Source organism: Rhipicephalus sanguineus, chromosome 6 (genome assembly GCF_013339695.2).
Source record: "Rhipicephalus sanguineus isolate Rsan-2018 chromosome 6, BIME_Rsan_1.4, whole genome shotgun sequence".
NCBI lineage: Eukaryota > Metazoa > Arthropoda > Arachnida > Ixodida > Ixodidae > Rhipicephalus > Rhipicephalus sanguineus.
The window spans coordinates 123,270,027-123,286,973 of NC_051181.1; the positions used below are offsets into that span (position 1 = coordinate 123,270,027).

General features: G+C 48.5%; 1 protein-coding gene across 2 annotated transcripts in view; it reads left to right on the plus strand.

Annotated features, from left to right (window-relative positions):
* Window positions 1-13,225: 13,225 nt before the first annotated feature.
* Window positions 13,226-16,947, plus strand: part of LOC119396323 (solute carrier organic anion transporter family member 5A1) — a 38,419-nt gene continuing 34,697 nt past the window's right edge. For both annotated transcript variants that reach the window (XM_037663487.2, XM_037663489.2), the window contains exons 1-2: window positions 13,226-13,757; window positions 16,307-16,460. In XM_037663487.2, the coding sequence (XP_037519415.1) occupies window positions 13,464-13,757; window positions 16,307-16,460 (448 nt within the window). In that variant the 5' untranslated portion in view covers window positions 13,226-13,463. The remainder of the gene's footprint in view (window positions 13,758-16,306; window positions 16,461-16,947) is intronic.

The following is a 16,947-nucleotide window of genomic DNA, read 5'->3' on the forward strand; positions in this document are numbered from 1 at the left end:
CCCTATGTTCTCTTAATTTGGTTCGTTTTCTCTTTCTTTTTTTTTTTTTTCAAACTGCATGATTAGTGAAGTTTGGGACGTTTTATCGTATACAGTGTGTGTGTGTGTGTGTGTGTGTGTGTGTGTGTGTGTGTGTGTGTGTGTGTGTGTGTGTGTGTGTGTGTGTTGTGGTGTGGTGTGTGTGTGTGTGTGTGTGTGTGTGTGTGTGTGTGTGTGTAACCGATAACTTCACTGTCGTGTCACATTTTTAACACTTGAGTTACATGCATAGCTATATGTTAATCTTTATACGCCGTATGCGTGCTGACGCCAACATTGTTCGCGTGTTTGTAGCAGCGGCTACCTAATGCAATTGAAGACGTTATATGGGCGGAGCTGCCATAGTTCGGGACTGGAGCAAGTGCGTTTCTATGGACATCCGAACAAGACAGAAGGTCAGGGCAAGATGGAGGCTTGAAGGAATGACAAGTATGAAAAGGTGAGAGAAAATGTGAAGAAATAAAAAGAAACAGCGAATGTCCGTGTTCCTTTTCTTGCCCTGAACTATGGGAGCTCCGCCCATATAACGTCTTCAATTGCATTAGGTTGCCGCTGCTACCAACACGCGAATAATGTTAGTTGCTGCTCTAACGACAAGTCCGCTAGTCGAAATGTTGGCTCCAGCGACATTACCTGTTCAGCCATTCTTTTTTTTTTTTCATGTTTTCTCTGGCGTGTACATCTAGTTGTTCTGGGAGCAGAAGGCAACGAAAGTGCTACTCAGATACCTAACGTCAACAAGTCTGTGTGACCGCCTGTAGACCGGACGTGCTGCCCCAACAGTGCGCACGATTCTGCCCATATCTCTCTTTACCCTCTCATTCTCCGCCCCCTTTATCCCTCTCCCCCAGCGCAGGGTAACAAACCGGACGTGCGCCTGGTTAACATTTTTTCCATTCTTTGCTTCTCTCTCTCTCTTTTCACTTATATCACTTATTTCGCATCAGCACAAGTCTTCTGTTACCCGCTTTGTTTGAGAATGAAGTCGCTCCGTGCAAACAAAAGGAGGTCATTGTCAAGCCCTACGTAGTTTTGTTTCTTCCTTTTTTCGATGGCCCAGACCTTGAGCTGGCTCGGGGTTATTCAACCCCTGGTTCTGCGTGCGCAGTGGCTTTGAAGCGGGGTCGCCCCCCTTGACGACGCGGTGCGTGGAAGAGATCTGGCCTCGGCGCTAAGCGATCGTCAATCAACCTCGGCGGCCGGCGCGGCCACTTTCGTTTGCGTCACTCGACGGTCGCGCCCTCTACAGTGCAACACCGGCGGGTCCCTATCTCCGGATGCACTTAGCTCGTGTGTGTGCGCGCACTGGCGTTGTGCGACGAGCCCATGCCCTACGCACAATCCGCGGCAAACAGCGTCTATTGTGTATAGCAACCTTGCCAGACTGGCGCGTAAAGTATGTAGGAATCGATTGATATAAGGAGGAGGGGGGAGGAGTGGAAGGAGGCGGGGTGGGCACTGTTTGCGGTTCCATCATTATCAGCACTGGTTCGACATGGTGTAGAAACAAATCAAAAAGGCGGCTGGAAAACGAGACATATTGATCGGATAAGCGTTACCTAACTTTCTTTTTGACCGAGTCTCATTCGTCTTGTTGCTGTGGCGTGTGTGTCTAACCTTTATCGCTTAAAAATGTGCTTTTTTTAGAAGTACAGTGAAATTGTAGAGATAAGAGTTCTTCCTCTCGTTGGTAATAATAACGAAGGGCTTCACGATTTAGGGACTGGACTTGCGCAACGCTGACAGGTCGTTTCACGCGAATCTCGTCCGAGGAGAACAAAGGCGCGGCATTTGAGACCCCCCCCCCCCTCCGTTTATCAGCACAGAGCGTCAACTTTCTATTAGAATCAGTGACTGAAAGGCAAACCTGGTTCGTTAGGGATGGTATAGTCTGGACCTCGACAGCTAGGGGTCAGGTGACCTTAGTAGAAACGTCACGCGTGACGTCATTGGTGGAGCGCTGCACGTCGCTATCGACTCTGGCTCTGGCGGGCAGAATAGAAATAGTGAGGTTGCTGGCAACCCGTGTACTCGACCCTAGCACTGACGCTGGCAAAATAGCGACACTTATGCAGCGCCACGCAGAACCTTGCTTTTCATTCAAACTGCACACGGCGGTTGTGCGACGTCATACGTGACGTGTCGGCTGAAGTCACGTGATCGCGAGCTGTCGAAGTGCAAGGCGACTCTCCCGATTGGGAGCGATCAGCGCTCTCCCATGGTACAGTACATAGCACTCTTAATCGTCAAACTTTTTTTTTTCTAAAAACAATCACATGGGGCGTGCTGACGACGTATTTCCGGCGTTTTTGCGACGTACACTTGGGGCGTCGCCCAAGGTGTGCTTCTCCTTTGTGTGTGTGTGTGTGTGTGTGTGTGTGTGTGTGTGTGTGTGTGTGTGTGTGTGTGTGTGTGTGTGTGTGTGTGTGTGTGTGTGTGTGTGTGTGTTACGCTGCTAGCATGGATGCTAGCAGCCTCTCCCCTTTGCCAGGCACGAAACACATCAATTAGCTGTACTTTTACGTGGCGTAACATCGACTCGTTCCAGGAGATGTTGTAGGTTTCAAAGTATTCTTCGCAAATATGGTATGTGCGCAGCTGCCGCGTGTAACATGCCATAATTATTGTAATGAGACCGAAAGAGCATCGCATGTATATTCATACTTTGACATTTTTAAAGTGAATGTATGAATGAATGAGATGGAAGGGTTCAAAAACAACGAAAGGTAATTCAACGTGCTTATGCAACAGAAATATGCGTTTACGTAACCGCTGCGCCTTTAAAACCGGCATGCGCTTTTCCAACGTCGAGGACAGAGTGCTTTGTTTTTTACGCGTATGGAATTCTTAACGAAAAAAGACCCGAAGAGAGGCGGGAGCTAAAAATAGCAAGAAAAATGTCCGAACCCGCCTAATATGCACTCGCGTACCACCACTATTCACCCATTCGAACCGTAGTCGAGGAAAATTTCGCAATGTCCTTGCTTGCCCAACGGCGCTCGCCAAGAGGCCGTGAAGATGCGATCAAAGGAGACGCCGGCGAGCTGGGGCGAGTTGAATGCGTGTGGGAGTGTACTTATCGGCACGACTCGGTGCCCTGTACAACATTTCGCTTTATTATTCGCACGTACGTTCGATGTCTTTGAAAAGTCCGCCGCGCCTTTGAAATCTATAGCGTGTGAAAGAGCCAAGGAGGATTATAAAAGTGCTGGAGTGGAAGCACTCGCAACGAATTACCGGCGAAAGTGAAGCCATGGTTCGCCCCCGGTTTGTCTCGGAAACGTGCTCTTTTCGGGTGGCGCCCGCTTAGAGATAAAGTGCTTTTGCTCTGTTAATGTAAAAGCTAGTCAAATTATAGAATAAGAGATCGTTGTTCCCGATTAAAGTAACCTATCGTGATATGTATTGATGTCTTGATCTCCAATAAAATTAACATAGAGTGTGAGATTTCTTCAGGAAACTTGTAACACAAAGGCGCACGCCGAGAACTATCTGTCCCAAAGAAATTTGCCGTATTGGCCATACTCTATGTATTGGCGTGTGAAAAAAACGCTGAATTCCATTCGTTATGTGATCTTGCCACTGGTTAGATGGAGGATTCTTAGCTTCACTTTCGAGGCATAACTTCCAATAATAATATCTGGGGGCGTCCCAAAACAACGACATGATTATGAGAGACGCCGTAGTGGAGGGCTCCGGAAATTTCGACCACCAGGGGTTCTTTAACGTGGATTTAAGTCTAAGCACACGGGCCTCAAACATTATCGCCTCTATCGAAAATGCAGCCGCCGCGGCCGGGATTTGATCCCGCGACCCTTCGGGTCAGCAGTCGAGCGCCATAACCACTTGACCACCTTGGCGGGGCGCATAACTTCCACTCCAGCATTATGGTGAGAGCCGAGCGCCGTGCGGTTCTTCCTCTTTCTTTGCACGCCATTTTCGGCGCCTCGCTATTTCATGGCTCCAGCGGGACCGCTTTCTGGTTTGAAGAAAATGCGTCTTCAAAGTGGTTGAAAGAGGACGAGGATTTTTGGGGCGCGTGATTAGGACTGGGTGTATTGATGACGACGCGCGAAGGATGAGAGTGGGGCAGGCGTGGGCCGTGAAACGAGAAAAAAAGAAAGCTCCATCAATCTCGCTTCGCCAGTACTGCTGGCTTTGTTGCCGTGGCTTTTCGAACTGGGGCGAGCCTTGTATCTCTTATAAGTGTATGCTGGCAAGCTTCAGTGTAAAGTATTGAAAGAACGTATAGTATATAGTGGCTGCTTTCGCAAGGTCGACCGGCTGGCCGCTCTACACACTGTTGCTCTGGTGGCAACCTTGAGAACTTAATGGCGCAACGGGAAACCCAGTGCTGTTTCCTTTGGCGTTGCTCGGGCGATTACGCGGGAGATCCGGGAACGAGCCTTTCATTGTGTCTGGCCTGTTACGATGCGATGCGATGCGATGCGATGCGATGCGAGTGAGTGAGTGAGTGAGTGAGTGAGTGAGTGAGTGAGTGAGTGAGTGAGTGAGTGAGTGAGTGAGTGAGTGAGTGAGTGAGTGAGTGAGTGAGTGAGTGAGTGAGTGAGTGAGTGAGTGAGTGAGTGAGTGAGTGAGTGAGTGAGTGAGTGAGTGAGTGAGTGAGTGAGTGAGTGAGTGAGTGAGTGAGTGAGTGAGTGAGTGCACTCTAAGAAAAAATAAAGAGTCCTTTTACTCTACTCTTTTGGTTTGTCCTGACTTGCCACGTATATGACACTCTTTAAAGAGACGCTTGGACTCTGGAAATCATTATACTCTCGTCCGAGAGTCGTGGAACCCAAAAGAGAGTTCGCATATCTCTTTAAAGGGACACTAAAGAGAAACAATGAATTGGTTTAGATTGATAAAGTGTGCTCAGAGAACTCTTGTGTAGTTTATTTCACCACCATAGATTAAATATTAGAGGAGAAAACCAAGTTCGAAGTTTCATTTTTAAATTTCGCGCCGAACTTTGTAATTCGTGACGTAAAGGATTTCAAAGAGCATTTAACGTATTTTGGCGCAACTGGCTCGACGAAATTTCCACAAACTCGTTATGTCAAGTCTCTGGCCCCCTCAGAGGACAATGTACTTCGATTTAACCGATTAGGAACTACGTGGGCCAGAGCAGGCGCCGTCAAAAATATGTGACGTCACGGCACATATTTTTGCGGGAATTCCAAGGCGGCGTCGCCACCTGTATTTTCTTTTTGCGCGTTTTCTCGCTTATTAAGCGTTTTCTCGCAGCAAGCTTGGTGTTTTTGGTATCGTGGAAGACCACTTTACTAATGCGAGAAAAATCGTTTTGCGTTTAGTGTCCCTTTAAAGACATTCTGAAAGACAGGGCGTGCAAACACGGAAACAAGAAAGTCAGGACACCACAAACGCCGACTAACAACTCAAGAGGTGCTCAACGGCGGAAAAGAAAGAAAGCACGAAAACTTATCTGCGCATGCCCATGCAATAAGCGAACCTATCAACTCCCACGCGTGCCGGATTGATAGGTTCGCCTATTGCATGGGCATGCGCAGATAAGTTTTCGTGCCTTCTTTCTTTTCCGCCGTTGGGCGTCTCTTCAGTTGTTAGTCGGCGTTTGTGGTGTCCTGACCTCTTTCTTGTGTCCAAGTTTGCGCGCCCTGTCTTTTTAGAATGAATACTTACAGCACAGCTTTCTGTTATTCTAATCTTTAAAGGCAGTCATATGCGTGGCAAGTCAGGGCTCTCGGAAAAAAGTAACGCATACTCTTCGTTTTTCTTAGAGAAAGAAAGAGAGAGCGAGAGCGTGTGGTGTGTGTGTGTGTGTGTGTGTGTGTGTGTGTGTGTGTGTGTGTGTGTGTGTGTGTGTGTGTGTGTGTGTGTGTGTGTGTGTGTGTGTGTGTGTGTGTGTCGCGTATTAAACATATTCTATCAGGCTAGTTGGTACAGTACATAGAATAAGTGTGAGCGTTGTTCGTGTCTGTTCTTAGTACTCGTTCTTCTTCTCAAAGAGCTCCTAACTTGTATCGTTTTTGCGAAACGTGAAACTTGGACGGACACCTAACGCATTGCGTATTGACCCAGAGAAAACGTCGGCTAAGGCTATGTAACGAGACATGGATGTGAAAGTAATGGGCTGGAAATTTATGTCGTTCTGCTGCGTGCATTTCTTTTTTCTTTGTTGTTGTTGGTTTCTAACTTGTGCAGCGTGAGCTGTGCTGTGCCACCTAACTCCTCGTGGTTACGCTTTTTCTGCGTAGAATTGGCATTTCCGTGAAGCATATCATGGGTTTGCCAATAACTTCTGCAGGTGGCGTATATAGCCTGCGTATTCGAACGTTGACGTGGTATCGAAGATGACACGTCTACACATAAGCGCAGGTTCGTGTAATGACCGTTCGTGAAAACTGGCTTGACTGCATTGAGTGGTCTCGCAAGGAGCAGCTTGCTTGAGTTGCTTGGGATCACACTAGTGATGCAGAACTATCGGTAAATTGACTATCGATAGTATCGATAGCTTTTTTGAAACTATCAGTAGTGTAAACAAACTATCGATAGTGCTACTATCGACAAACTATCGATAGTGCAATCGGTAGCACCATCGTTAGTATTACTGTAGTGATATTACTGCCACGCTTGTTTATTGCTTTGTTTTGATGTATTCGGGTTTCACTAACAAAGACTGTTCGGAGCGCTTGGCGCAGACCGCGCCGCCGCAATGTTTGGGAAGCTTCGCGATAGTTTGAGATCATTTTGTTAGGATTACGCGCTGGACGCGAATAGTCAAGTTTATTCGAGAGCTTACGCGAGCACCAGCGATAACGCTGGAAGGTTGGATGACTGATGCATAAAAGACGAAGCGTTCGACCGATCATCAGATTATTCGACGGCCGGCGACTGTTCTCGCCGCTATCAGTGTGCAGCGTGTATCGCTTGTATGTTGAGTTTTGGTTTCCTGGGCACAAGTTCGCCCAAATAGAGCTTCGTATTTCCCAGTCTTTCTGCAGCATTATTCACCCTCACAGCCACGTGACAAACTATTCATAGTGGTGTGAATAATGATGATGTTGCTGGCTGGCCATATTGGCAAAATATTTGCGATAGCCTACTATCAGCTTCGCTTAATTTATGAGCAATTTTCGACGAGAAAAATAAATTATATCCGCAGTGGAAATGGCGGAATATGTCCATTAATAAATTCATATTCAAAAGCATTCAGTTACACCTTACGATTAACAAACTTAGTTTTTGATCATTTTTTTATTTTGGAATCATAAAATGCAATATAAATTTGAGGCGGCGCAGTTCCACCACATGTAACGGCTTCCTTTCTGCCACAGCTGAACACTTTGATTTTATGATCATGTGTCAGCGAAACACTCTGCTTAAGAACACAAGCATGTCAACTTTCTTGCCCTTCAGCCTGCTCCTCCGGCTCCACTGTGTACCACGCGCGCGGGGAACCAAGTTTATGCTGCAGTGAGTTCGCGCTGTTGATTTTATACTATCGATAGTACTTACTATCGATAGTATTTTTACTATCGATAGTTCGATAGGGACTCCGCTATCGATACCATTGATAGTTCTGCATCACTAGATCACACACACACACACACACACACACACACACACACACACACACACACACACACACACACACACACACACACACACACACACACACACACACACACACACGCACACACACACACACACACGCACAAACACGCACAAACACGCACACACACACGGTTCTTTCGGCAGTCCATGTTGACGTTTGTATAATAGCGTGACTTTATTCACCGAAACCGAATCTTTGTCTGTTCAAGAGAAGCTTTGTTCACGCCATGCCCTGATCCGCGGCGCGCCGCCGTTGGCTCGAAACAGGCTGAATATATCGACAGATTCTGTTACCGTTAAACTGACACATAACATGAAACACACGATCACGGCATTATACAATTCTGAACATATACCAAGGTTCATGTTGCACATTTGCTTTCAGCATAAAGTGTACCTTAATATTTCCTGAATTATTTACTACTTCGAGAAACTTCTTCAAGGTGACAATAGCCTCGTTTGAAGCCGTTGCGTGAATGGAGTTTATTTTGCTAAGTGGCAGCTTGAGCGGCGGTTGTCTCTCGTCGCGGGGATTTTCGCGCATATGAGGTTCCGCCTTTAGTCGCCAGTCGCAGTCGGTCGTGCGACCTCTGTCGATAGCCATTGCGAACGAGTCTTTATTGAGCGACTAGAGCGCGTTTTCTTTCATCTGCCCCTTTTCGTTCACAGAAGTGCGCCGACGCGCGTGCAACGTGCCCCACTTGAACCTATAGACTGAATGAACCACGTCCCGTGTATACCCACCCGACGACACACGACGGCTTCCTAGCCCTCTGGCCGCCCGCACCCACCGTATATATGAGACCGTAACCCGGGAAACATTCACGCACGAAATACAATGGGACTCGCGGCGTCCTTCGTCCATTCGGTCGCTGACGCCGCAAATAGACGCCGGTACACCTCGTGCAATACCCCTCTTTTCTTTATCGCGTATTATTCTCAGTCGGGATTTATTTACGTATACGCCCGAGTCAGGAAGAGGGGCCTTTGTACACACGCGGAAACTCCGTGCGTGCGTATATGGGAGGGGTGGTCGTCGCATCCCTTCTTTTTTTTTTTTTTTTTTTGGCTGTGCTATATGCAGCTATATATCTCCTGTTTGGTTTATACGCACGCGAGATAGAGATCCCCGGAAGCCAAACGACGCCGTAAATTACGGAGCGCGGCTATCTATGGCGTTTGTGTGCAAGAGCAGGCACAACAGCCGTGCGGGCATGTATATATACTTTATGAACGTGGATGATGTAAGCGCAGAAGGCTAGACTGTTGTTGTCGGAGAACAATAACGTATGCGTCAATGACGGCTGCAGTGTCATTCAGTACGACTCCTTTGCTTTTCTTGTTTTCGCATTCGGTAAAGTTTCTGCCACCGTTTGGCCTGGTTTCGCGCGCTTAGCGCGCGACGTAACCTTACCACACGCGTTTCTAAAAGAAAATACGCTTAAATCTATAGTGGAACACACGAAAGTACGGGAGGTGAATTCGTTGAGAAACTTGCAACATGGTCGACATGCGACCCTATATGGTGACGTGTCCTGAAATTACTCAACATTCAACAAAGCTTCGACTTGGACTAGTTGGCACGACATTCTAATGTAGTTGCGCTGATCGAAAGGTGCACAAAGGACGAATAAAACGGGACAAGTTTCGCACATTCTTGTCATGTTCTCTTTGTCCTTCTTCGTGGCTTTCGATTAGCGCAACTACATTAAGATTACTCAACATTACTGGCTAGCTAGACTTCACTACGACCCGGCACACGAATCTCTAGCCGAGCGGTGGGCGCTTAATGAAGGCACCTTCAGATGTGCTCCTTTCCCAATCTGTATTGATCCTGCCACCTTAGTGCAAGCTGTGCCGAGCCCCCGGACCGACCTCTATCGTGTATACGGGGCTGCCCTATATACGTATCCGTGGTAGTCCACAGGGCTCGCAAATTATCGACGACGCAGCAGTGGGAGGCCACACTGCTCAGCTCCGACCCTGACGAGCAGGTCTGGATAACGAGGGGGGGTCGCAGCCGCCAGGGAGCACGGGCTTCTACCCGATTAACCGTCGTCGCCTCCCGCAGTCGAACAAACCACGAGCGTCTCCCCCACCCCCCTCCAAAATAAAAAACGCCAGGCCTGCGCTGAAACCGCAGCACAGTCACAGCGAAAGCTGGAAGAGCGCCGTTTCTAGAGCCCGTTAAGCTCTCTTGGGGCTACAGTACAAGTACACTAGAAAGGTACCCACTACGCCATAAATCACAATTTTTGTGAAGTTGGGAAGCACCTACTATGCCATTATTCGTCATTCTGCGGAGAAGCGAGGCACCAGCTACAGGTCTGTAAGGCATTATGTGCACTTTGTTGACGCGGCGACTGATGACAATGAAGAATTATGGCTCAGCCCTTTGTAATGGGTTGGAATCTTTAAACGGCCCACCAGTTATGTAATTTGCATTGGGTGACGCCCGGTCGCTATTTCCCTCTCCTCCCGTCATGCTGTATAACATGCGTTGTCGTGAGAGAGAGACGCGGGGGGGGGGGGGGGGCGAAGAACTTTACTGAGACCCCGAGGAAATGGATCATGTGCTTATGGGCTTCCTTGGCAACCAATACAAGTGCACTTGCGAGGAACCCACTACGCTATAAATCATTGTAATTTTACTGAAACCCCGAGGAAGTGGATCATGCCCTTATGCGCTTCCTTGGCAACCAATACAAGTGCACTTGCGAGGAACCCACTACGCTATAAATCACTGTAATTTTTGAGAAGTAGGCAGCAGGCACTGTGCCATTTTTCGTCATTCTGCGGATAGCGTTGGTACCTGCTAGACGCATGTAAGGCATTATGCGCACTTTGTTGATGCTGTGCCTGATGACGATGAAGAATTATGGCAGAGCCCTTTGTAATGGGTTACAAGCATTCAACAACCTACTCGTTGCGCAATTCGCATTGTGTGACGCCTGGTTACAGAATTCGCATTGTGCGACGCTAGGTGCTTATTTTACTCTTCTACCACGCTATATTGCATATGCTAATGTGGTTCCTTCCCGACATGAAGCCTGTATAGGACCTTTTTGCAAAGCAGTTTCAAGCACCGGCATGGCTCAGAGGTTAAATACTGGGCTCCCACGCAGAGGGCCCAGGTTCGAACCTCGTTCCATCCTGGAATTTTTTCTTATTTCGTTTTTTTTTTCTTATTTCGAGCGATACTGGTTACGGACACCGGCGGCGGCGGCGGACAACTACGGCGCCAAAAACGGCCGGTGAAATGATCTCATAACAGCTTTCGCTGTAAAAGTGAGGGAATAAAAAAAGTCATAGTTTCGCCGCAAGGGCGAAGCAGTGAATACGATAGCCAGAAATTGGAATGTCAAACGAAGAACGACAAGCAGCTCGATGGGGAGCGAGCGGTCGCGGGTTCGAATCCCCGGTCGGGTACTTCGGAATTTTTTTCTTCTGCTTTATTTTTCTTTGTGCCTTTTTATGTATATACATGCATATACATATCCGGGACATGACGGCGACGGCAAAAATCCGCCGAGAGTGTCCATATAATTGCTCTCGCAATAATAAATGTAGAAAACCTAATGCCAGTACTGCTAGCAGCGTGATGTACTGTAGACTCGTGCCTGAGTCAGGATCTGAATAAACTGTTTTAACCATAGAAATTGTAGCATCGCCGGTTCAGTTTCATTTGAATATCCGCGCGTCACGCGCGAGAACCGTCCGCTATGTCATACCCGGTTAACGTTAGCGACGTCCATTGGTTTGAATATGATTAGCTGAATGGCGGGTATAAAAGCGTTAAGATTACGTGTCGTAACGTCCACGTTTAGTACTGGCCTACTTAATACTAGTAATTGTTGGAGTTTAACGTCCCAAGAGCACGATATGATTATGAGTGACGCCTGAATGCCGCCGGAAACTTCGACCACCTGCGGTTCTCTAACGCGCACCTAAATCTAAGTACACGGGCTTCAGAACATTCGCCTCTATCGAAAATGTGTTCGCCGCGGCCGGGATTCGATCCCGCGACCTTCGAGTCAGCAGTCGAGCATCATTACTAGACTACCGTGGCGGGTTACTGGCCTACTTCAGACGTGTGTACTTGTACGTGTTTATCTGTAGTACGGTCATCTACCCAATGCGTCAGATGACGCTTTCTTAAACTGTTTTTTTTTTTCCTTTCCAGTGCCCGTTCGTGATCGCTTTAAGCAAAAAAAAAAAGACTCGGGCTGCAGTCTTTCTTCTTCCTGTTATTTTGTTTTTTTTTTATCGTACAACGAAGAATGGTCGTAAAATCCACTGGCTGCGAACAAATATGTATTATTATTGCCTTTTCCTTTTTCATCTGTCTTCCTTTGCGGCGCGGGTTCTGTTTATTGCCTCTTCAAGTATGAACCATGCACGTCTCATAAGCCAACGTTTTTTTGTTTTGTTTTGTTTTGTTTCTTTCCTTATTGGGGCCAGCTCTGAACGTAATTTGTATTGAAGCGGGCGCTCAACTCCGTCCCAAAACGACCCGATTGCGCATCATTTGCTGTAATGCTCGTGTTGCTGAAACCGAGACCAAAACGTGTTCCCCTTCTTGTCGGCTTTGCTTGCGCTGTCGAAGTCGTTTGTGTCGACGCTGCTGTCATATTTGTGACCCCCCTTCCTCGCCCAGTTTGCTTTGTTTATAAGGGGGGTTGCATTGCGCGGTGTGGCTTTTTAAAAGGGCACTAAAAACTAAAGTTGTAGTCTAGAATTACTCTTTAAAGGGGGCGTAGCAAGCTGGCAAAATTTAGGGTGCCTCAATGCTATGAATGTCGCCACCCTCCACAGAGCGGCGGGGGAGGAGGAGCATCAAGGCACCTTAGCAAAACCGCGTGTCTGCTTGGTTCTAACTAGAGAGAGAGAGAGAGAGAAGCGATGAAAGGCAGGGAGATAGCGTATGTATAGCGTATGTGTATGCATAGGGATAGAGCCCAGAGGTGAGTCGTGCTCGTTAAGTGACGGTTTGCGGTTTGCATGGCGTCCAAGTTAAATTAGCACTTTCGTGAGATGAAAATGGGACAAAAGAAGGCAGTATAGACGAACGTCAGCAACATCGACGTTTTCGACTGCCTTGCGGGAGCCGAAGCTTTGGACACGTTCCTTGTTTCCCAACGCTCAGTGAAACGACTCAAACATAGGGATTCTTTTCCTTCCCTGAAGCATAAGGATTCTGGACCGTGGGCGTAGCCAGAGTTGAAAAACCGGGGACTTGCAGGCGCCTTTTCGATATTTCTTTCTATGTACCAATGGGATATCCAGTATAAAGCGTTTCCACTTCACGGTCATTAGCATGCCCCCCCCCCCCCCCCTCCCAAAGAAAAAAAAAGGGAAATAGCCTGGCTACGCCATGGTCCTCGTCACTCGCTTGCTTTCAGTGCACTTTCTACAAGGTTCTTTACAAGTTGCTTCATCAATGGCCGCCTTGCAACGTGTAACATGTGTCTATACAATAACTCACAATGTGCGTCTGTACACGCGTATATTATTCATCGCCCGTGTGTTAGTACACCTCTCGTTTCACATTGCATTCTCTGTTTTTCTTTCTTTTCTACCTCTAGTTGCCGCGAGTGCTTGAAGCACCCTAAGACTACAGCAAAGGCGACGGCGGTTGCGGCGGTAGCAGCTGCAGCCATGCGGGGTCGCGTCTGCGGTTGCCCCGAGACGAGAAGGCCGGGAGTGGTGGCGCCGGAGGCGCTGCTGCACTACTAGGCCCCCAAGCAGGCCTCGCCACAACCCCCTTCGCTCCCTATAACTACCTACCTTCTCAGAACCCCCCCCCCCCCCGTACCCACTGCCACACGATGACGTCCAGCTGCCTGGACCTGAGCGCCAAGATGGCGCCGTGCTTCATGAGTCGCGACGACTCGCACTTCACGCCGCACGGCTCGCTCCAACAGCAGCACCAGCAGCAGCCCCACTGGGCGCGGGGCCACCGGCGCACCAAGAGCGCCGGCAACTATGGGCCCCGAGACCTGAGCATCTACACCACTATGGGCCTGTACGCGCACCACGGCACCACGCTGCCGCCCCTCGCCCAGTCCGAGTCCACGCTGGCGCTGGCGCCGCTCTACGAGTGGCAGCAGCGGCACTACCAGGTGGGCCCAAGCTCTTCCATCGACCTACTCGTATCCACTCTTGCCAAGTGTTGCTTATAGCCCAGGCAGTCAATTCAGTCTACCAGTCTGGTATATTGCCGTATACTGTAATGATGAAAAATACTTGGAACAAGGGGCGTTTCGACAAGCGACGTTTCGACAAGTGGTCTTGTCTTCTGCAAGGTAGCAGAGTTGCTGCCTTGAAGAAGACAAGACCACTTGTCCAAACGTCGGCTCCAGCGACGCCTTTTGTTCCAAGGATTGTTCATCTCTTCAAGCCTCCATGCTCAGTTGAATTTCTGCTTAGTATAGTGTGGTGTATCATGGTGCTGTCAAGTCGCACACTTTTCAGTTTTGTTCGTAGTGACGTGAAAGGGGAGGTGGGGGGGGGGGGGGTTAGAACGCAGGGTGATAGTGTCATAAGTTGCAGCCATCCGGCGATTTCTGGTGGTATAGCGGGCCAGTGATGCTGCGCCTCGGGCAGGCGAAGACCGCGACAATGATTCGGCTGGTGCGGTGTGAGGCGTAGTCGTGGTGTTCGGCCACCCATGCACGGAGCAGCAACTCCGTCCCGCTACCGCCAGGAACTGCTGCGTGGCTGCACCCTGGGCCCTTACAAGTGCCCGTCAGAACTTCAGGTCGCCAAGGAAACGCATGCCGAAATTCTAGTGCACAGAAAACCATAAGACCCACTGCAACCGCTCAACCGTGCCAACAAGGCGTTCAGCAAAGCTTTTGGACAAGCTTATATACGTCAGGAATCGGGAACTGGGTCATAAAACGGAGTCTTCGTACCGTACCGTTGATGGTACACTCGCCGAGGGTTTCCATTCCATTGCCTAGCTCATTCTGCCGTGATGTAAAACACGGCATCTTGCCAACTCTGATTGCCGGGGCTGCGGGGCTGTTACGGACCGTATATGATTGGCTTAAAAACACCAACATGACGGAACTTGGAGGAGTTCGAAAAGTGTCCAGAATAGCGGGGCACGGGATTGGGGGCTCATTTGCCAGACTGCCGCCCACGCATAGTGCGAGCGAGACCTAAGAGTCAAGGAAAGCTTTGCCTTCTAAAGCCTCGATCGTTTCGGAGTATCTTCTTTAATACACCACTTCAGCGCTGATCGATAAAGTTTCGCCGGCCTTAACGAGAGAGCTGTTTCCTGGAAAGAATCTCACGCACTCTCATCTCGTACGCCTCTAGACACTGGTGTTAATCTTCGAATGTTAATTAGCGGAGCTTCGTCTCTCTCCTGATGACGTCCTCGTTGTTCCCTGCTTCGCGCGATTCTTCTTTTTTTACACCAGTGAACGGAATAATGCAGGCCAGTGGCGTTCCTCGATTTAGATTTTTTTTTTCGGTCCAGTAAAGAGCGCGCCTGCAACGGCCAATTAGGACGACGGTCGCTCGCATATATACTGCTTAGAACTGTTCTTCGTTGTCTTGTTTACGCGAACACGCCTGTAGCTGTGATAAATGCCGATCGCTCGGCAGTTCAGAGCGTAAGAAGACAAAAAAAAAAGGGGATAGTGATGACGTCATCAGCATTATTGAAGAAGGCGCTCGAAGACGACGTCGCAATTAGCGGCGAGTCGAACGTAATGATTCGATGGTGCTCTAGTTTCGCAAATGTCACTGGCTGTCTCAAACCGGTATCGCGAGCCTTCTTTTCTCTTTTTTATTTTTTATAAGTGCAGTCGTTCACAAGCCGTTACAGGGTGCGGGGTTTGCGAAAACAGTTCTATTTCTGGAAAGCAGGAGCACGTAGCCACTAATTTAGAGTTTCACTCTCTACTATATTTTTCGACAAACATAGCTGTCCATTAAACTAAAACGGCGTCATACCTTAACAGAGAAGAAATTCAAATCGATTGGAACCCTTGTCCCGCAAGCTTTTTGTTTCCGGCTGCACATGCATTTGTTCGTTTCATGTTGGAAAGAAGGAAAGGTTCGAGAGAAAGCAGTAAAGGTTGGAACAGTCAACCGGCAGGTTCAGTTCATTTGGTCCAACAATATGGCAGCCATGTGAAGGTCGTGAGCTTGGCTCCCACTGGCGCCTATCTTCGCATTCTTTTCCCCCACTTCTATTTCCCCTGTTCATTTAAACGAATACTAAACTTACCCTAAATGTAAGTTTCGTCTTTAGTACACATATCGTATGGAGAAAACAGTTCTGCGTGACGCGTATGTATTAATTAGCCTTGAATTGGAGGCAGGGGCTGTATAATAATTCGGCTTCTTTCTCTGTTCAACTATCTCTGTTCTTCAGGGAAAAAAAAAAAGAAAAACAAACAGGCCACTACGGCTGCCGCAACAACTAACAAAACCATGCAGGCTAGTATTGGTTAATTTGGTCTAAGTGCGGCCTCTTGTTGTCTAAGTTATAGCTAATGTCAGCTAATGTTGGCCAAATGACTTACATTTGCTAGCGTTGCCATGCGTCTGTTAAAATAATGGCATTCCAGATAACGCCTACGCACTATCCAGCAATTCCCAAGCGGAGATTTCTGCTTCAACTATGTGTTTTTTTTTTTTCTTTCAATGGCAGCTATCTGGGCTTGGTGGCAGCTCCTCGGGTCACCACCACCTGCACCACGTGCATCACCATCATCCGCTGTCCGAGGTGACGTACAGCAGCGCCGCCGAGTTCGCCAGGGCGGGAGGAGAGCACCGCGGAGAACGCCTGCTCAGGCCGGACCTCGGTGAGCGCGCGTCATCTTTAAGCATAAAATGCTTTTAGCCCCCGCTATCGGCGACCTTCACGTGACCTTGAGCCGAAAGCCAGCGCCGTTATCCGGGCACTCAAACGAGACATCCGGGCATTGAAACAGTCATCCGGGCATTCAGACGAGATCATCCGGGCATCGTTGTGAGAATAAAACGAGATCGTCCGGGCAACCAACCAAAAGATTTTTCTTTTTAAATACGGTCTAACCTTTCTTTTACTTTCTGGGGTTGCTAATCTGCCTACGACTTCAAATTGGGCCACCTAACACTGACGCTTGCTGGCGTCAACTAACGAGTCGAACGTAACGAAATTTCACTTTGGCTGGATTCGATCATCACGACTAAATAGTATTTACCGCTGAAACAACCTTGGATCATCCATCAGACGGCATCTAAGTAGACGGCGCGCGCACCTGGTGGTTGTCGCTATGATGTAGGTCCAGGTACGTTGCCTCCGGGACG